At 35.8% G+C, this 22,227-nt stretch overlaps 1 protein-coding gene across 6 annotated transcripts in view; it reads left to right on the plus strand.

The window, feature by feature from the left end:
* FOXJ3 (forkhead box J3) overlaps positions 1–22,227 on the plus strand; it is a 127,703-nt gene that overhangs the window by 63,704 nt on the left and 41,772 nt on the right. For 5 of the 6 annotated variants that reach the window (XM_036347272.1, XM_036347271.1, XM_036347274.1 and 2 more), the window contains exon 4: positions 2,299–2,373. In XM_036347272.1, the coding sequence (XP_036203165.1) occupies positions 2,299–2,373 (75 nt within the window). Of the gene's footprint in view, positions 1–2,298; positions 2,374–6,249; positions 6,320–22,227 lie in introns of all 6 variants that reach the window. The other variant, XM_036347276.1, reaches the window with a different exon arrangement.

The raw sequence follows: 22,227 nt of genomic DNA on the forward strand, positions 1-22,227 counted from the left end.
TGCTTGTAGGCTTTTTTCAGTTTTCCTGCTTTGTTTTTAGATTTTAGTTGTCTCTGTCCATCTTGCTACAGGTAGGGATGAGAGACACTTCTACCTCTTCTCTATCAGATTGTTTCTTCTTATTACTCACTGGTAGGGTTGGGGGTTTTACCTGATGTTTTAATTCAGCTTCAGTCTTACTCAGGCCCTTAGACTTGGGAGTGTGGCTTTTTTGGTGTTTCTTTCCTTCAGCCAGACTAGCCTTCTGTCTGTAATTGCTTTTGGGATAATTTTCTGCCCCTCCCTCCGCTAAGGTATTTTTGCACTGTCCCAGAGGTAAAAGGATTTTGCTTCTACTCTTCTCCCATCAGCAGTAGATCTTTGCCTATGTCCTGGGAAGGGGTTTCCTATCCCTCCCTACAGGCAGAAGTTCTTTTCCCCCCATTCTTCCTTAGAAGCAGTCTTTGCCAGAGTCTTATGAGTGAGAGATTTTGCTGCCCCTACCTTAAGTTTTTTGCTTTGTAATACCTATAGAAGGAGGTGGGGCTTTGTCTCCTACTTTGTGCCTATCAGTTGCCTCTTTGCTGCCTATGCAGTAAAGGAGACTTTCTTTGGTCTCTTTTCCTAACACCCCCCCCCCCCCCCCACACACACACACACTCCCCAGTCTTTCTTGTGAGCATATGGTGACGGTGCATGGAGAAGAGCTTGAAAGTGAATGGGAGCTTCTCTTGTGTCTGGGAACCTTGTTGCCAGGGGTGGGGAACCTCCGGCCTGCGAAGTCATTTGGTCTGGCCCTGCCAAGGCTACCACAGGCAGGATTCAAAATTCAGTAAGTCTAGGAGCTTTTTTTCATAGCAACATAAATTTATATTAAATGAATTATATTAAGTGAATGATGCTATAAATATTCAAATGGCCCTTGGCAGAAAAAAGGTTCCCCAGCCCTGCTTTAAACTGACAAATTAGCTCATGCTCGGACTTTCAACTTTTAGCTAATTTCTTAGATGGTGGTCACCTCTTTCTCCCAGGCTCTGCCAAAAGGTGAGACAGTTTGTCCCCGTTCTCACTGAATGGGCTTATCCCTCTCAGGAATTTCATTTTTTGGGCTGCCTTGCAACCTCAGCTTTCTAAGGCTGTTCAGATAGGTGTGATTTGGGGAGGGAGTGGACTAACCCATTGTTTTCTCATTGTTTGGGAGAGGTCTTCATTTTTGGTAGCTATCTACTTCCCAAGCAGAAGGGGACTCCCATTCATAAGTTTTGAATTGATGTTTTGGTAATAAGATAGGTTTGGAGAATTTCATTAAGAAGAAATGGCCTTTGGATATTTTCTTTAAAAATTGTGACATAGTCCTACTTATTAATGAAAGATTTCGTCTTTCACAGATTTTTTTCCACGTGCATTTTCCTGCCATCTAAGGTGGTTATTTTGTTGTTGTTTGTTTTTGTATTGATTTTAGAGAGGAAGGGAGAGGGAGGGAGAGATAGAAACACCAGTGATGAGATAGAATCATTGATTGGCTGCCTCCTGCACCAACCTCACTGGGGGGTTGAGCCCGCAACCCCGGCTTGTGTCCTTGACCAGAATCGAACTTGAGACCTTTCAGTCCGCAGGCCGACGCTCTATTCACTGAGCCAAACCAGCTAGGGCTAAAGTGGTTATTTTTTTCCTGCGACATTGAGAAACCTAGATGTTCTTGCTAGCCCTTTGTAGTTAGTGTCTTCTTTCTGTTTTTCTTTCTTATAGATTGCAGTGAGAACCTGATTGGTGCCTATATGCTCTTGTAATGGAGCAGTGGAATTATTTGTTTTGAATTTTTAACTCATTAAAAAGTGATAATACATGTGCTTTATAGATCATTTGAACTGCAGAAAAGAGGAAAATAATCATCACATATAATTCTATGTAAAAAAGCTATTAACATTTTGCATTTTGACTTGTTTCCAAGAATGAATGAATTAATCACAAAGTCATAATATGTATATAATTTTATATTTAGCATTTAATACTTAATATTAATCATAGGCATCTCCCTGCATCATTAAAAGTTCTTAATAAACATTTAAAATGGGACATATCGTCCATTATTTGGAATTTTGTAACATTCACCAGAAACTTTCAATAACTGCTTTCCTTTGTAGCATTCATAATTTGAAAATCAAAAAGGTTTAAATTTGAAGCTCATTTAAAAAGCTTACTCTATTTGTAATTGTATCCCAGTGCACAGAGATATTTAGATTTCTGACTTTGTTTTTTAAAGGTGGGTTTTACTGTTTGGATTCCAGTGACTGTATGGTTTTTCTTCTTTAATTTTAGAATTCCATACGACATAATCTGTCTCTGAACAAGTGTTTCCTTAAAGTGCCTCGATCCAAGGATGACCCTGGAAAGGTAGGATTTGTTTTCTTAAAATAATTGGATTCTTCATTATATCTATTGTCATGTTTGTACCTAAGATATATCTGTTAAAATCAAGAAAAATAATTGGAATGAGAGCATTCCGGTTCATTGATCAGGACTATTTTGAAAATAGCAAGTCCTCCTTCAGCCCACTCCCACCTACCCCGCCCCTATCCCGCCCGCCGTATCCCCATTTTAGTTGGTATGCTTTAAGGACCAGCGGCAGGGAGAACTTGCTTTTTAAACAGTGGGAAACTAGCTAGTATAGAGCTGGACCTCTGTTATAGTTTGCTGTTTCTAATCTAGTTTTTGTTTGGTTATTTTCTTAAGTGTATGTATTAAATTTGGTTTTTGAATTGCTTGTTAGGAACCACACTTTATTAAGTATTACATACAAGAGGTGGATTTGTATGTAATTGAGAACTGGAAGTAATTTTTACCCTGAAGTTTTTTCTGTTAATTTCCTTCTTTTCTTAGTTGCTGTTTTTTCCTCTTCATTCCATTTATCTCCTGCCACCGTTATTACATTTTTAGTATTTTATCTACAGAGACTTGTTTCAATAGCCTTGTCAACTGCAGTGTGGCCTGAACTTGGTACTAGTTGCTTGATTTCTAAGCTCAGTATTTGTTTGGACCCTATTTGGTTGTCATGATAAATTATTAAATTAGGACTTTGAGGCAGTGTATCTGTTAGCAAGCATGCATTCTTGTTTGGATGTTTGCACTTCTTATCTTCTTTAAGCTAAGTGTCTCTAGAAAAAATTTTCTAAAATGAAAGCCTGGTCATATTATCACCCTGCTTAAAAGTACTCCCCAGTGTTCTGTAGATATTTCTTTTATAAAATATCCTTTACTATATTTTTCTTGATCTGCCTTTCTAGCTATGCTTCACCCCATTCAAGACCCACGGTAAGGAATTACTTGGTTTCTCAAACATGCTTTTCAAATGGTCTTCTTTTTATAAAAAATATTTTTATTGATTTCAGAGAGGAAGGGAGTGGGAGATATAGATAGAAACATCAATGATGAGAGAGAATCATTGATTGGTTGCCTCCTGCACACCCCCTACTGGGGATCGAGCCCGCAACCTGAGCATGTGCCCTTGATTGGAATCGAATCCGGGACTCTCTAGTCCACAGGCTGACGCTCTATCCACTGAGCCAAACTAGCTAGGGCCATCAAATGGTCTTCTCTTAATGCGCAAAGTCCCCTTTCTCTACTTGTCTGGCCTACTCTTTGTCTTTTAAGATTGAGCTTCAACATTACTTCTCTGAGGCTAACACCCCCCCACACCCACACACAACAAATGAATTTGTTGTTCCCTCTTTTGAATTCCTGTTACTTTGTCATCATTGTAACAGCTCCTAACTAGTTTTTCTCTTCATGGACTTACTTATTTCTGATTTATAGCAACTTTCACATAGTAGCCAGCGATCTTTAAAAAAAACAAAAAACGTTAACCTAATCATATGCACTCTTTGTTTAAAATCTTAATTGGTTATCTACTGTCCTTAGGTTAAAGTCTAAATTATGAGGGTAGGGATCATCTATATATATAAAAGTCTAAGATGCTAATTGTCCCTGCAACTGTTTGACCGTTAGAGCAACTGCTATGATGTGCACTGACCACCAGGGGGCAGACACTCCAACCGGTAGGTTAGCTTCCTGCTGGGGTCCGGCTGATCGGGACTGGGCGAGACAGGCTGGACATGCCCTGGAGCCCTCCTGCGGTCCCTCCCCAGCCCTGATTGTGCGCCGTTGGGGTCCCTTGGCCTGGCCTGTGCCCTCTCGCAATCTGGGACCCCTTGGGGGTGTCAGAGAGCCGGTTTCGGCCTGATCCCCACTGGCAAGGTCAAGGGACCCCACTGGTGCACAAATCTGTGCACCAGGCCTCTCAGGTATGTATATAGTTTACTTGTTAGCCCCAGTTACTTGTGCAGTGGCTGGTGGCACTGAAGAGAATGAATATATCGTATCCTTTGCTAGATGGCTAATTTCTTAAGGTTAGAGATGGAGAGTTATTAATTTCTATTGAAAGCAGGCACTCTTAAAAAACTAATGTTTTATAGCACCTACTATGATTTGCCCATTAAGTTGGTTCTTAATAAGATTGAATAGGTTATTATAATAGTTTTCTTATTTGATCTAGTTTATTATTTGCCTGTGTTCATAACTCTCTAGGGTTGAGACTAGGAATTGGTAAAATGTTTCTATCCTTTAAAGCAGGCTTATTATAAAAAAGGAATTACAAATTTTTATATTTACTTCATTGCAATTTTCTATGGACAGTGAGAATATATGAATCTGACAGAAAGGGTTCTTAAGAGTTTAGGAATTACCTATTTTATTAGAGTTCTATAAAGCAACTAATTAGATTCTGTAAACATGTGGCTTAGATTTAATTTTTAAAAGAGGATTAAGTCATTTTAAAAAACCCACACATGAAAACTATATTATGTACTAAATTTATTTATTTATTTTTAAAATGTTTTTTTTTCATTGGTTTTTTTTTTTTTTTTTGAGAGGAAGGGAGGGGGAGAGAGAGAAACATCAATGTGAGCAAAACATCGATGGGCTGCCTCCTGCACACCCCCTACTGGGGATTGAGCCAGCACCTTAGGCATATGCCCTGATTGGTAGTTGAACCTGCAACGTTTTGGTGTAAAGTACAACGCCCCACCAACTGAGCCACTCCAGCCAGGGCTATTTATTGTTGATAGTATTACAGATGTCTCCCATTTCCTGCTTCTTTATCCCCTTTCACCAGCCCCCGCCCCACCCCAGGCCTTCTCCACGCTATTGTCTGTGTCCATGGGTTATGCATATATGCATGTATGTTCTTTGGTTAACTCTTTTCATCTCCTCCATTATGTACTAAATTTCAACCAATTGGAGATCTGTTTTTGTTTTTTTTTAAAAAACCTGCTGTCAGGTTTTCTTTTGTGCAGAACTTAAAAGCTTTTCTCCACCTTAGTCAACTAATACCATGGGGTTAAGGGAGATGTAGAAAGACCTATATTACTCTTTACAACTATTCTTTTTGAATCAAGATTGTCTTACTGATGTGCAACCAAAACAAAATACGGAAGTAAATTGAATCCTGAGAGGTAAATAAAAGCTTTCGATTTTTACCATTAGTCTCTAATATTAAACTTGTTTTTATCAAAACACATTATTGTTCTCATTGGTTTTGGTCATAATTGTAAATATCGTAAAGTACATTTAAACTAAAAGACTCATTTTAATTTTCACTCTCAAGGTGAGATTTTAATATCCATTGTCCTTACTGATTTTGGTCAGAAATAAATGTAATCTCATAAGATACATTCATTTTAATTTTTGATATAAAAATAAAATTTTATTTTAAAAAAGTTCCATTGCTTAAAAAAAGTTTTGAAAACCTCAGATCTAGCCCATTTTAAATAAGAGAAAACTAAAGCAAATAAATTAGGAATGACTTACCCAGGTTCAGTGTAGAAATAGAACCCAAGTGTATTGGCCAGACTTACTTGCAAGTCACAGAAGCCCATTACAGACCAACTTAAGAGAGAAAATATCTGCAGTAAGAACTGGAGTCTGGTTCTTAAGTTTTCTCACCAGGCGTGTCTCTTTACATCCCTTAGCTTTTCTGGTGGCTGCATTTCAGCCCATTTAGTAGCAGAGATGACCATCAGCAGCTTCTGGCTTACATTCTGCACCTGGAGTATAGCAAATGTTTTAGAATGAATGCTGAACAAGCAGAATACATTTGGTTTCTTGATTCCTAGACTGGTGCTTTTTCCACTGTGCCAATCTTCCTTGAGAGGGAGGCCAAAATGTTAGTTAAGTTTGGGTACTTATGAATTGTTTTTTCTTTTTGTATTACAGTGTTTCCTGGCATTTGAGGAGCTTTTCCAAAACCACCCTCACCACAGTGGGAGAAAACCATTGAGCCAAGGTGGGGTGGGAGTAGTTTTGATCTTTGGGTATGGGGTGGACTTCGACCCCTTAGGATTTTGCTAGCTGCTACTATGACCCAGATGGGTCCAAGAGAGAGAGGTAGAAATAGCTTATACAGCATCTTCTTTCTCATCTTTTTATGGTATAGCTTCCTGTTCCAAGTATTACCAGAGCGGTATGAAGGCTAGCCTAAGCTTGAAGAATATTGTTGAATTACAGATATTTTTATATTGCCATCTATTTTTGATTCAATCCTTCATTTCCTAGAAGCTGTTGTCATAAAAGTTCTGCAATCCATTTACAAACAGCCACATTATTGTTTTCTTTAAAAAGAACACAAACAAAATGAAATTATATTTTGCATTGATAATTGCTGCTTTTTGGAGGACAGATTTCTATTTTCTCTTTCCTTGATTCCATCCCTGTTTCTTCATACTGCAGTCTATCCATTTCTTTATTCCTCTCTTTTGTCTCCTCTTTTCTCATTAGTTTTACTTTCTGTATTTTTGTCTTTTTTTTTTTTTAACAGTCTTTATGCAACTCACATGTCTGTTACTTTAACCTTAAAGAAAGGTAAATATTTTGCTCATATTACTGAAAAACAAATACTATCAGCTAAATTTAGTTTAAAAATATAGAGTTCTCTTTCTTTGCTTTCCACTGAATCTTTTCTCAATCTTGTTCTCTCTTACCTCATAAAAATGATACTCTGACTTTAAAGGAAATAAAGTGTTGTAGGAAATGGTTTCAACAATTAATTAGCAGCAGTGGGCTGTAATAAAATTGATAACTAAGAAGTTTAGGACACTGAAGGCAACTGCTTGTCCTGGGAGAGATAACTATAGTGAATTCATAGTAAAAAGCTTTCCCCCCCTGTTTTTAGGGGGTGGGGTGGATAAAATTTTTGGCCTGGGGTTGGGAAGGTTGTAAAACTTAGTGGCTGTGAAGTTTGGGGTCTCTTGGTTTGTGAGGAAACAACAAAGTCACCGCTAGAGAATTACCTATTGGAAGTTCTGAGATAGTGATTTTTTTTTCTATTCCTCTCCTATCTCATAGTATAAGGGACCATAATTGACTGATCTCTTTTTCAAAGTATATTTTTTTTTTTGTCAAGTTAGTATTGCATTGTATTTATTTGTAAATTGACTATTATTTGTTGCTATCCTGTTTTGGTCACTTTATTTGTGAAAAGATATAGAAAAATTGGAAAGTTTTGAGGGAACATAATATATAACATTAAGTGATGAGCAGTTTTGCAGGAATAATAGGTATGTACCCTGAAGAAGGAAGATAAATGTGTAATTTTAATACTAGTCAAATTAAGAGCGTGATTTTTGTGAGAAAGAAGTTGGCCTCTTATCTGTGTCTTTGTATAAAACCAAACATTAAGTAGAATTTAAAGATAAGCAAGAGTTTGGTTGGACAGAAATAAGGACATCATATTTATCGGAGTGAAGAAAAACATTGGTGGGGATCCCAAGGGAGGTGTTAATTTGCCATTTCTGAAACACTTAAAGGATAGTTGAAATTACTAACATTTATGGTTTTTAACTTATGGTAGATAAGAACCCCAATTGAAGGCTGGGAAGAAGACATACTCAAGTTTAGCTGAGGGACCGGTGAGAACAAAGTTGAGATAGAATCAGGAATTAAGGGAATTGAGATAAATACTAACATGAGATCCAAGAGTGAAGAAAGGATTGGTGCCAGTGAATGCATATTAAGGCAAAGGTCGATTATGAATGTGAGACAGTCCATTAGACAAACCAAAGTTAGAAAGCCGAGAATAAGAAGAAGCATTCAGAGAGGGTTTGAAAGATTGTGTTAGATGAGGGTCTGATGCAAAGAGAACACTGCAGAAACAGAAATAAGTGCCAACCTAGAACCCTGATGGTATACACTGTTAGGCAAACCAGTTTAGTTACAGCTGCCTTTTATTCCCATGTGCAGATTCTGTTCTCTTCCTGATGAAGAGAGATAACATTCTGTGATCAGCCAATTTTTTTCTTTTCCAGATCTAAACTTTTAAAAAATGTTTTGCCCCAAAGTTAATTTTTTAAAAAAAGTATATATGGTAAAATTCACTCTTTGATGTATAATTCTAGTAGTTTTAACAATCCATGCAATGTAACTAACCATGATCAGAATATAGAACAGTATTGTCCTTTGGTAGATAGCCCCTTTCCCCACCCCCAGACCCTGGCAACTATAATTTTGCCTTTTTTAGAGTTCATATAAATGGGACTCAGACAGTGGGGGCCTCTTGAGTCTGGCTGCTTTTACTTAGCATAATGCATTTGAAATTCAGCCATATTTTGAGTATCAGAAGCCATTCTATTTCATATATTCCATTATATTGGTATACCACAGTAATGACCATTTGAAGAACATGGGGGTTGTTGTCAGTCATAAGTTCATTTGACTATCAAGTCCTTTTCTTCTAAGCTTAGACTCAGTAATTAACTTGATATATAGTGAGATAGTACAAGAAAATGTTGAATTAGCCTAAACTAATAACATAATGGTCATACTGAATTGCTTTGTGAGTTATACTAAATATAGGTGAACTCTTAGAAATCAATTGTGATATAATAAAACATTATTTATTTCCAATTTAAAAATAATAATTTTGGAAAGGATCCTGTTAAGGCATTGATGATTTAAAAAACAAGATAAAGATCTGCCCGGTGTGGTTCAGTGGTTCAGCGTTGACCTATGAACCAAGAGGTCAGTGGATTGATTCCCTGTCAGGGCACATGCTCGGGTTGTGGGCTCAATCCCCAGTAGAGGGCGTGCAGGAGGCAGCCAATTGATGTTTCTCTCTCATCTGATGTTTCTCTCTATCCCTTTCTCTCTCTCTGAAATCAATAAAAATATATTAAAAAAAATAAAAACAAGATATGGCCAACTATTGCTTATTAGAACATACTATTTTTAACATTTAGAGGAACCATTTACTATACTATAGTTAATATGTTAATTACATGTTTTTAATCCATTGATTAAGAGTCAATTTCCTAATGATCTCTCCTGAGCACACTTAGCTTAATTTGATAATCAATATATTTAGAAGTAATAAAAACTAAGAATGTTCTGGGGACCTGAACTGGCATTGGAATAGCTTTTGTCCATGCATTCATTGTATTAGCCAGCCAAACTGTTTGGCTTTTAATTACTTCATATTTTACTGTTCGAAGACTATTTTTGTGGTATGAATAGAGTGACTGTTTAACCTTCTGTTTAAACTAGAAAATTCTAGGAATAAAAAGGGTTGTTATCCTTAATTATGCTTAGGCAACAGTTATAAACCAAGACTGAAACTGGGAAATATGTTCACTCAATCTATGGTGCATGCAAATGCTGTGTCTTGGACCTATGGCCATTTTACCAGGAGCAGCATCCTAACATGGTAGAGGGTAAAAAACCCCCCAAAACTTAAAAACTGGATTGCCAAATCTAAACTGGGAAAGTAAAAATAACAACAACATTGAGACATGATATGAAACCAAAGAAGTCAGGACAAAAGGCACCAAACACTATGTTTGAGGCTTCTGAAGTGGTGTGCATTGAGAGCTAAGGAAGCGCAGAGAATAGTCTGTAATGATTCACTTTACCACTGAGCAGTAGGCTAGTTAAAACATAAAATTTATAGATTTAGCCATTTGGAATGATAGGCTATTTATGATAGGGACTGCTTTCCATAGCAATATGAAGTTAGTATTAGCTTCTTGGGTTTACTTGTATTTAATCAGATAATAGCATTTTTACTAGGCTATTTTTAATCTGGGGGCTGTTAAAAGTCACATTAGTGTGTGATAGAGCAGAATATTTTGTGTTGACAAAACTGTCAGAAATAAATTATTGGAATAATTAAAATGTACTTTATTTGAAGTGAAAATATTTTATAATTTAAGAATGCTGCCTAGTTTTTAATTGGGTGCCACGTTTTTCTCCTCTAGAATTAATCATTGCTTTAGGATATGTTGAAGATTGCTGTTGATTCATATTTTGAATATGTGTTCAAAGCTATACAATTCTAGTTGTGATTTTTCTTTGGGATTTTACAAATCAAAACATTGTAGTCTTTTTCTTTAGGAGGACATTAGCTTGTTGTACCAGAATTGTTGATATGAATTAATAATAATGTTTACATTATATATTACTTTATAGATTAGATATTTTACATGCATTGTTTCAATCCTTCAAACAGTTATATAGACAGGCCCCAGCTTTAGATAGTGATATTTATTTAAGTTCTTAGATTTATCCATAGATTAGTTCGCAAAAACCTCACATTATTGAACTCTTCACCTAAGTGGGAATCATTTGGTATATGCTCTATTTATGTCTGGCTTGCTTCACTCAGTATAATGTCTGTGTTGCTATTAGATATGTTTGTTTCTTATTATTACTAAGTATGTATATACCACAATCTTTTTTAAAAAGATAAGTTTTTATTGATTTTTTTTAGGGAGAGAGGAAAGGAGAGGGATAGATAGAATCATCGAAGAGAGAGAAATATCAATCAGCTGCCTTTTGCACACCTCCTTACAGGGGTTTGAGCCCACACCCAGTCATGTACCCTGACCGGGAATTGAACTCATGACCTCTTGGTTCATGGGTCGGCATTCAACCACTGAGCCACACTGGCCAGGCTATAGCACAATCTTTTTTATCTGGTTTATCTGTTGGTGGACATTAGGATTATTTTCAGTTTTGGGGTGTTATAAACAAGTTACTAGGAAATTTTTGTACAAGTTTTCTATGGGCATGTGTTTTCATTTCTCTTGAGTAATAGAACAATTGCTTTCGTAGATGGAAGATTATAAGTAATTGCCAAACCTTTCCCCAATGTGGTTGTGTATCTTACATTCCCATTAGCAATGTGTGAGAGTTCCAGTTGCTCCACATCCTGGCCAATAGTTGGTATTACCTCTCTTTTTCAGTTAAGTCATTTTAGTGGGTATGAAGTGGTATTTTGTTACGGTTTTATTGTGAATTTTCCTGATGATCATTGATGTTGAGCATTTTTCTTGGGCTTATTGGTCATTTGCATATCTTCTCTTCTGAAGGTTCTTTTGAAGTCTTTGCTATTCTTTTTAAAATTTGGTTGTCATCAGTACTGAGTTCTAAGAGGTTTTTAAAAATATATTCTGGATATGTCCTTTCTTGGATTTATATTGTGTAAATATTTTTCAGACTTTTTTGTTTCCATAATAGTGCCTTAAAAAGAGTAGACATTTTGAATTTTGAAAATATTAATTTAGTGATTAGTGACTTTCGTGTCCTGTCTGGGAAATCAACCAAAGTCATAAAGATTTTCTCCTTTGTTCTCTTTTGTAGGTTTTTATAGTTTTATTTTACATTTACGGTAGGTCTGTGATCCATTTCAGATTAATATTAATGGTAGTATGTTTAATCTTCCTGTTGAATTGTACTTTAATCTTTATAAAATATTCTTAATTACTTAAAATACTGTCTTGAAGCTTTCTTTGTCTGATATTAATATAGCCACTACACCTTTCTTAGCAACTTCATGACATTTTTTTCTAGTATTTTTCTTTTAGTCTATAAATGTCTTTGTATTTAAAGTGTGTCTCTTATAAACAGCATGTAGCCATTGGTTCTTGCTTTTTAAATTCAGTCTAATAATCTACAATCTAATTGGAGTGCTTAGTCTATATTTATTATGATTATTAGTATGATTGCTATTTTAATTTTTGTTCCTGTGTGGCTTCATTTTTGCACTCTTTGGGATTAATCAAATAGTATATAGATAGTCTATTTTATTTCATCTAGTGACTTCTTAGCTATGTTCCCTTTATTAATTTTTAAGTAGTCATTGTAGAGCTTAATAGTACTAACAAGTTAGTAGCTTAACTACTAACTTATCAAAGTCTGTTTAGAGGTAATGTTATACCACCTTTCACTTCATACCACTTACTAGTTTCTTCTTCCCATCTATTTCCTGAAATATCCTTAGAATAGTATAATTCCATTTATCTACCCATCCCTTTCTTTGTGCTGTTGTCGTATCTTGTACTTTTACTTACACCATAAATCCCACCTTAGGATTTATTTTGTTTGCTTTAAACAATTCATAGTGTTTTAAGGAAATTATGTTGAAGAAAATATTTTCCTAATTATTTACCTTCCCTGATGTCCTTTTCTGTAAATCCAGGTTTCACTCTGATATCTTTCCCCTTTAGCCTTACTGTATCCTTTGGCATTTTTTGTAGTACAGGTCTTGAGGCAACATATTGTGTAGACTTTTGTTTATCTGGAAAGGTCTTTATTTTGTCCTCACAATACATTTTTTGGATATGGAATCTTTAAGAGTTTGCAGGGTTTTCTCCACCTCTCAGAACTTTGAAGATTTTTCCTTGGCCTCCGCTATTTCTGGTAAAAAGTCACCTGTCATATTTTTATTCCCCTGTATGCAATGTGCCCTCTCCAGACTCAATCCCTTCTTTGGCAACTATCAAGAATTTTCTCTTTAAATTTAGATTTAAACAGTTTGATGTACCTCTAATTTTCTTGTATATTTTCTGTTTGGGACTTCTTTTAGGATCAGTAACAAGAGGTTTCATCCGAATCTGGGATATTTTTAGTCATTATTATTTTTTAAGAACAATGGACCCATTTTCTCTTCTTTCCTTTTAGTATCCAATTAAAATATGATAGACTCTTTGACCTTGTTTCACAGGTCATTGAGGCTTTCTTTACTAATTTCCCCCCTTTTTCTTTTGTTCCTGAAATTGAATAATTTTTACTGATCTATCTTTAAGGTCTCTGGCTCTTTGACTGTCCTACTTGTTGTTAAGCACATCTGGTGAACTTTTTTCCAGTCATTGAATGATTTAAGTCTAGAATTTCCATTTCATCTTTTCTGTGTATGTTCAGAGATAATTGGTGAGATGTGTTCAACCAGTTGCTTTGATGTGTCTGTTATCCCCAGCTAGCTCCTGGATATAAGATACAAAACAGTGAGCCACTGATTCACTGTGGGTTTTTATAATAAGAAGATACTGTCCTGATCTATTATCATTGATGTTTTGAGACCCTGAGTTTTTATGTGAAAACAAAGTAATTACAAGAAATGAGTTTTAAAAAAAATTATTTAATGATAAATAACTTGGATTATTTTGTCACCTCCAACTGGTCTCCTTTCTTTAACCTCTGCTTGCCTTTGCTCCATTTTCTACATTGTTGCCTGGTACACAGGTAAAAACACCATTTTCAACTTCTTACCTCTAAAGCTTCTTACCTCTAAACTTTATATTCAAGCTATATTGCACTATTTATCTTGCATTTATGATGCAGTTTTATATTTTCATGTTTTTGCCCATATTCTTCATTGTATCTAAAATAGTCTTTCTTTCCATCTTACTCATCCTTTAATACCCACCCAGCCCAAAGGTCAGCATTACTCTGAAAAGAGATAGCCTTCCTTTTTTCTCCCCTCTCACCTTTTCTTTCTCCCTGTTTTTACCTCTTTTCTTTTTATTACTATAACTCTGAGCATACCACTGCTAATGCTCCTGAATGATATACTGCCTGTATTTTTATTTTTATCTTTTAAAATATATTTTTAATTAATTTTAGAGGAAGAGAGAAACATCGATGAGAGAGAAACATCAATCTGCTGCCTCCTCCATGCCCCCTACTGGGCATTGAGCCCTGACCTGGAATCCAACCATTGACCTCTTGGTTCATGGGTTTGATGCTCAACCACTGAGCCACACAGCCAGACTCATGCACAATCTTTTTTATATTTATCTGTTGGTGGACACTTGGATTATTTTTAGTTTGGGCTATTAGGAGCAAGCTACTAGGAAATTCTTATACAATCACTGAGCCACACCAGCTGAGCTGTACTACCTGTATTTTGATCTATTCCACTCATTCCTGAGTTTTTTCTTGACAAGGATTGGGTCTTTGACATGTCCATAATATCTCATATAAGTAGTAGATGCTTAATGTTTATCACAAGAATGATGTTTCCTAATTAACTAAGTAGTTAGTTGTTCTTTTCTTAAAGAAACATTTTTAATTGTACATTAATCCTCTTGCTGTTTTAAATTAAGACTGGTCTTAGGTGTTCTAGAAATTGTCATTTGGCTTCTTTTTACTCAGACCTTTTCTTTAGATCAGGAAGGCAGGGATCAAGAATTTAACATTAACTCACATATTTTGAATCTGAGAGTATCTTTGGAATTCTTATTCTTCAAGTAGGTGAATTGCTTGATTTTTTTGTGACATTAATGACTATAGAGAACTTTTATAAAAAACTGATACGGTCCAAAGTAAAGCCAGGAAACAACCAGAAATCAGGAGACCTGAGTTCTTTCTGGACAGTACCCACTGATTTTGCGTTGTGACAAGTGACTTTTAACTGTGTTGGGCCTACTACTGCATTAGGTTAGAGCTTCTTGATTCATGTTTTTTCTTAAGAGAGTATTGTTATTGAGATAAAATTTACATACCATAACATTTACCATTTAAAAGTATATAATTCAGTATATTTTCAGAATTGTGCAGTCATAACCAGTATCTAATTCTAGGACATTTTCACTTTATCACTCCAGAAAGAACTCTGTACTTAACAGTCACCCTCCACCCCTCAGGCTTCTGGCAACTACTAATTTATTTTCCATCTCTATGGACTGCCTATTTTGGATATTTTATATAAATGAAATCGTAATGATATATGGTCTTTTGTGTCTGGCTTCTTTCATTTAGTATAAAGTTTTCAGAGTCACCTGTGTTATAGCATGTAGGAGTACGACTGAATGAAATGGCCATTGTATGAATATATAACAATTATATCTGTTCATCAGTTGATGGGCCATTTTGTGTTGTTTTCACTTGGGCTATTATGAAAAATGCTACTATGATCATTTGTGTATATATGTTTTGTGTGGACAGATTTTCTCTTGGATATGTTTTCATTTCTCTAAGAGTGGAATTGCTGGGTCATATGTTTAATCTTTTAAGGAACTGCCAAACTGTTTTCCAAAGTGGCAGAACCATTTTACATTCTCACAATTATGAGGCTTCCAGTTTTTCACATTTTTGTCAAGACTTTTTATTTTGTCTTTTTCATTATAGCTGTCCCAATGGGTTTGAAGTGGTATCTCATTATATTACAATTTTGATTTGCTTTGCCCTGATGTGCTTACTGGCCATTCACAGATCTCCTTTGGAAAAATGTCTATTCATATCCTTTGTCCATTTTTTAATCAGGTTGTCTTTTTATTAGGGAGTTGTATAGCTGTTCCTTATCACATCTATGACTTGATAATTTTTCTCCCATTGTGTGAGTTTTATTTTCACTTTCTTGAGAGTGTCTATTGACAAAGGTTTTTAAGTGTTGATGCACTTATCAATTTTCTTTTGGTTGCTTGTGTTTTTGGTGTCATATCTAAGAACCATTGCCTAACCCAAGGTTATAAAGATTTACACGTATTTTTCTTCTAAGAGTTTTAGTCCTTACATTTAGGACTTTGATCCATTTTCAGTTAATTTTAATGTGTGGTGTGAGGGGGCTCAATTTCATTCTTTGGCATGTGGATATCCAGCTTTCCCAGTACCATTTACTCAAAGGACTATTCTTTTCTCATTTGTATTATCTTGGTAGCCTGTGGAAAATCAATTGACCCAAAATATACAGGTTTGTTTTTATACTCTTACTTCAAATTACTGTTACTTTGTAGTACGTTTTAAAATCAGGATATGTTTGTTCTTTTTCAAGATTGTTTTAACTATTCTAGGTCAAATACATGTGTATTTTAGGATCACCCTGCCATTCCTACAAATAAGCTGACTGGGATTTGATAGGAATTGTATTGAATCTATAGATCAATTTGGGGCATACTGCCATCTTAATATTAAATTTTCTAAGCCATGAACCACAGGATGTCTTTGTGTCCTTTATTCCTTTTAACTTAAGGAATAAAATGTGGGGTTCATATTAAAAAAAAAAGTAGAGCTATAGTATCTATAGGCCCCATAGCTCTGGATGTTATGAATATTTTAATATTTTAAATTATTTTAATAACTTGAGTGCATCGTCAAATATGACATTCATTAGAATTAAGTTTAGCAAACATTTATTGTTACAACTTTATATTAGGTACTAAGCTTGGTTGTGGAGATACAAGGATAAATAAGATATCACTGACATTAAAACTTCTGGTCTAGTGAGGAAGTCTATTTATAAACAAATTTTCATATGATATACTAGGTTCAGAGATCAAGATTTCTTAAAAGTTGTTGGCACACTCTTCATTATGTAAAGGTTGTACATAAAAATGATTATAAATACTGTATTAGCACAACTTCTTTCACTGCTGCCTAGCTGTGATAGCTTGTAAAGAAGTTAAAAAATAGGGGCTATAAAGGCTCTTAAGATTTGAAATTTGGGTTGTTTGGTATCAATAATACATTTTTAATGAATTTTCGGGATTTATGAATTATAAGAAAACTTAGAATCAGTATGCCACCTAATTGAAGGAAATAACATTTAAGTAAAGCAAAAATGGAATTTTTAAATTCTCTTTAGGTCCTTTTTTTTTTTTTTTTTTTTAACTTAGATAAACAGTTTTCTTTTTCTTTTTTTTTTCCAGTTTTCTTTTTTTATTATTTTATTTTTTTAAATCTTTATTGTTCAGATTATTACAGTTGTTCCTCTTTTTCCCCCCATAGCTCCCCTCCACCCGGTTCCCACCCCACCCTCTGTCCTTACCTCCCACCCCCCGCACTGTCTTCATCCATAGGTGTACGATTTTTGTCCAGTCTCTTCCTGCACCCACAACTGCCTTTCCCCCAAGAATTGTCAGTCCACTCCCTTTCTATCCCCCTGATTCTATTATATTCACCAGTTTATTCTGTTCATCATGTTTTTTATTCACTTGATTTTTAGATCCACTTGTTGATAGATATGTATCTGTTGTTCATAATTTTTATCCTTACCTTTTTCTTCTTCTTCTTAAAGGATACCTTTCAGCATTTCATATAATACTGGTTTGGTGGTGATGAACTCCTTTAGCTTTTTCTTATCTGTGAAGCTCTTTATCTGACCTTCAATTCTGAATGATAGCTTTGCTGGGTAAAGTAATCTTGGTTGTAGGTTCTTGCTATTCATCACTTTGAATATTTCTTGCCACTCCCTTCTGGCCTGCATAGTTTCTGTTGAGAAATCAGCTGACAGTCGCATGGGTACTCCCTTGTAGGTAACTAACTGTTTTTCTCTTGCTGCTTTTAAGATTCTCTCTTTGTCTTTTGCTCTTGGCATTTTAATTATGTTGTGTCTTGGTGTGGTCCTCTTTGGATTCCTTTTGTTTGGGGTTCTCTGCGCTTGCTGGACTTGTAAGTCTATTTCTTTCACCAGGTAGGGGAAGTTTTCTGTCATGATTTCTTCAAATAGGTTTTCAATATCTTGCTCTCTCTCTTCTTCTGGCACCCCCATAAATCGGATGTTGGTACGCTTGAAGTTGTCCCAGAGGCTCCTTAAACTATCTTCATATTTTTGGATTCTTTTTTTTTTTTTTTTTTGCTTTCCTGGTTGGGTGTTTTTTCCTTCTTCGTATTTCAAATCGTTGACTTGATTCTTGCGATCCTCTAGTCTGCTGTTGGATCTCTGTATATTATTCTTTATTTCAGTCAGTGTATGCTTAATTTCTAGTTGGTCCTTTTTCATATCCTCAAGGGTCTCACTAAATTTATCTGCGGTTTCTAGAAAATTCTTGAAAAACCTTAAAAGTGTGGTTTTGAACTCTATATCCAGTAGTTTGCTTTCCTCCATTTCTGTCATTTGTGACCTGTTTCTTTGTCTCCGCATTTTGGCTGCTTTCCTGTGGTGATAGAGTGGCTCTGTGTGCTAGGTGTCCTATAGGGCCCAGTGGCTCAGCATCCGCAATTACCTGAGGTGGACACTCTTGGTGCACCCCTTCGTGGGCTGTGTGCACAGTCTTGTTGTAGTTATGCCTTGATTGTTGTAGTTATCACTGGGAGGAATTGACCTCCAGGCCAGTTGGCTATGAGAATCAGCTCTGTCTACGGTGGGAGAATTTCTGTGCTGGAGACACCCTTCTGGGGCAAGACTTGCTTCAGTGGGGCTTTGGTGCTCACTGAGTCTTCCCCCTGAGTGTGTCCCTTATGGATCTGAGGAGTTGTACTCTGGATGGTCCCACTCTGACCACTGGGTACACTGGCTCTTGGATCTAAGGAGGTGCTAATTTAGCCTCTTCCTGAGGCTACCCAGCAGGAGCTATGGAGAGATCTGCAGATTCCTCTTCTTTGTTTGGGGTTTGGAGGTGCCCAGATGAGGCCCAGCTGTGAAGCAATGCAAGCTGCTGTGGGGCCATGGGCCTTCTCTTGGAAGTTCTGGGTCTGTCTGGCCCAGCTGCAGTTTGTTAGGTAATTTTAGATTGCAGAGGGCCAGGGCATTCATATGCAAAAGCCTCTGCGCACAGCTTGGGTGGGACGGGGTCTCAGGGAATCAACAGGGTGGAGCAAACAGCTATGGCTGATCCTCAGCCCTGCCCTAAGAGGCCCCGCGTCTCAGTGTCCCCTGGTAGCTGCTGCAAGCACCTCTGAGAGAAAGCCGCCCTGGAGTTCCACCCGATGCCAGATAGTCCAGTTTTTCCCTGTATGGGTCTGGGTCTCCAGAGACTTGCCCGGAACTGGAGTTCAGAGCAGTCAGGAGCTTGTCTCCCTCCTGATTGAAAAAGACAGCCGTATCCTCAGTTGCCAGCCCTTTCCCCGCGCGCCTCCGTACCTCTGCACTTTACTTCCGCACTCCTCTGAGTCTCAGTGTGCTTTTCTTTTTCCTTCTGGTTGTAGAATTTCCACTCAGCCAGCCTTCCTGTGGTTCTGGATGATTTCTGTTTTGTCTTTTAGTTGTATTTTTGAAGTGTTTGTGTGAGGCAGCAATTTCAGGTGTTTACCTATGCTGCCATCTTAGTTTCTCTCTCTTTCTCTCCTAAACAGTTTTCTTAATGTCTTATTCTCTCTCATATGCCTATGACTTGAGCACCAGAATCTCTATACTTGTTTATGCCATGACTCCATTTGGCACTTCTGTTGAAGCCTGTGAAACTCCTCAGAATAATACTATTTTTTTAAACGTGTAAACCGGAATATACAGGATTAAAAGAAGTAGCTACATTAAAATTATTATGAAAATACTGTTAACAAGTTTGTGATACAGTAATCTGTGCTTCCTTGGTAACATTAAATTATAAAATTGAACAAAATTTAATATGGTAACTAAGTAAAAGTGAAAATAAGTAATGAGTAGTAGAGCGACATTTTGAGATAAAATGTGATAGGAAACAAACTTTTTTAGGTATTGCTAAACTGTGGTTTGCTCTTACATTCATAATGGAAAGAAATGCATTTTCTTATTACCCTAGTCAATGGAGCCCCTGAATCCTGTCCACAGACTTCCTGGGAGTCCATGAATATGAACCAGTTAACTGCCACACGTCCCAAACAAAAACTATTCCCACATGCCATGATATTTTGAATTTAAAAAATCAATTTGCAATGAATATTACAAAAATAAATATATTACTCACAATTCGGGTGTTCTTGAATATTTTCCGTTGAAAATTCTCACGAAAAATGATTTTAAAGTTGATCTACAGACTTATGGCAGGCAAATGGTTAAAAATGCTTATTGAGTACGAGCTATTTTCTCCTGCCTAAAATTGTTTTTATTCCCCTCTGTTTTCTATCAGATCTGAGCGTGATCATCCTTGCAGATTCAGCTCACTTATCTTAGCACTTTATGGTGATAACTTATTTTCCTGTTATGTGTTAGTCACTATTCTAGACATTTGAAATGCATCAGCAAACAGAACAGGAAAAAAATTCATGCCTTCAAAGACTTACAGCCTTATGGGAGGATGTCAGTAGACAAAATAAGTACATAAATTATGTAGAATGTGAGACAATTATAAACACTATATAAAAGGGTAGATAAAGTAGATTGAAGTGTGGATTGCAATTTTCAAAAGAATAAGTAAGGTACATTCTTTGAGAAAGTGAATTTTGAACAAAGACATGAAAATGGTGAGACTTAGCTGTGCAGATATCTTTTCTGTCTCTTTCACTACACTTCAGATTGAGCATTGTGACTAGCACATACATGAACTGTCATTAAGAGAAGGGTTGTTACCTTTCTGGTATCTGCCCAAAGTCTGAGAAGTTTAGCCAGTTTGGATGATTAAGCATGTGTCATTTCCCCAGGTTGGGTTCGATGATTAGGTTATATTCTGATATAGCTTGTTCTTACATTTTATTTTTGATAATATGTTTCTCTAAAAATATTTTAGCTATTGTTATTTTATTTTTACTTGCCTTTTCTTGTGCAGAGTAGAAATTTAGCAAATGTTAAATGAAAGAATAAATCTTTAGAATTACCCAAATTATTTATCTTTTTGTAGGCACAACTCTCTTCAATAATTAAATAAAAGTTGTTATATTTAAAAATTTCAGATTTGCCAAATATTTGTATGCTTGCTCTTTGATAGAAATTGTAGGAGGTGAGAAAGAATAAGATTAATACAAAACAATATGTGTCAAACTTTGGAGGGAATATTTCATATGTATTATATTTAATCCTCAGTGTACCATCAGGGTCCAATTTAGTTTTTGAGTATCAATTTTGAGCAGTTCTCATTTGTAAAGGTGATTATTTTATGACTTACATTCTTTCTTAGATGTTTTCTGAAGAGCAAATAGAAAATTTAATATTAAAAAAAACTAGAATAAAACTTACTCTATCTTGCAATTACCATATGTGATTCATTTATAAATCTAACATGCAATATGGTATTTTAGTGATCTTATTTTTCCTAAATCTTGAAAAGATTTCATTATCTTAAGAATTATTTCATGAATACCCATCAGTTTTTCCCCATCATGCTCAAATACTAAAATAACAAGAATACAAAAGAATGATTGAATGATATAGTAATGAAATCACCACTATTGTTCTTCAGTTTTCTTTTTTTTAAATATATTTTATTGATTTTTTTACAGAGAGGAAGGGAGAGAGATAGAGAGTTAGAAACATCGATGAGAGAGAAACATCGATCAGCTGCCTCCTGCACACCCCCTACTGGGGATATGCCCGCAACCAAGGTACATGCCTTTGACCGGAATTGAACCTGGGACTCTTCAGTCCGCAGGCCGACGCTCTATCCACCAAGCCAAACCGGTTAGGGCTGTTCTTCAGTTTTTTTATTGTGTTGTCCAAAGTATGACATCTTAAGTTTTTTTTTGTTTGTTTGTTTTTTCCCTGCTCATAATGAAAAATGAAAAATTGAGCCCTCGTCGATGTGGCTTAGTAGTGCCTCGGGTTTGATTCCTGATCAAGGGCATGTACGTGGGTTGCAGGTTCAATGCTTGGCCCCAGTCAAGGAAGCAACTAGTCATGCCTCTCTTACATCGATGTTGCACTCTCTTTAAAAAAAAAAAAATCAGTGGGAAAAATAATCCTTGGGTGAGGATTTAAAAAGAAGATTGACAGGAAAATGGTTTACTATTTTCAGTAGAATCAGAAGGTGAACATAGAGACAGCAACACTCTAGACTCTAATTATGATGGTTAAATTGAGTTGATTATATCCTAGATTAATTTTTCCAAACCAAAGAAATACTGAGTTGATATATTTCTAAGGACAAAAAAAAAAAAAAAAAAAAAAATGAGTGCTATTCTCATTCACTTAGTCATTCAGCAAGGTTTTCATAATGCAGTATTATAGAATTATGAAGTCCCATGAAAGTATCTTTATACATAAAATTCTATTAAACTTGAATGTCATATGCTATTGTAATTATCGTGTGTTCAATTAAGAATTAGCATATATTTTTACATGTGTTCAGTTGATCATCT

This window comes from Myotis myotis, unplaced genomic scaffold (genome assembly GCF_014108235.1).
Source record: "Myotis myotis isolate mMyoMyo1 unplaced genomic scaffold, mMyoMyo1.p scaffold_m19_p_2, whole genome shotgun sequence".
Classification (NCBI taxonomy): Eukaryota; Metazoa; Chordata; class Mammalia; order Chiroptera; family Vespertilionidae; genus Myotis; species Myotis myotis.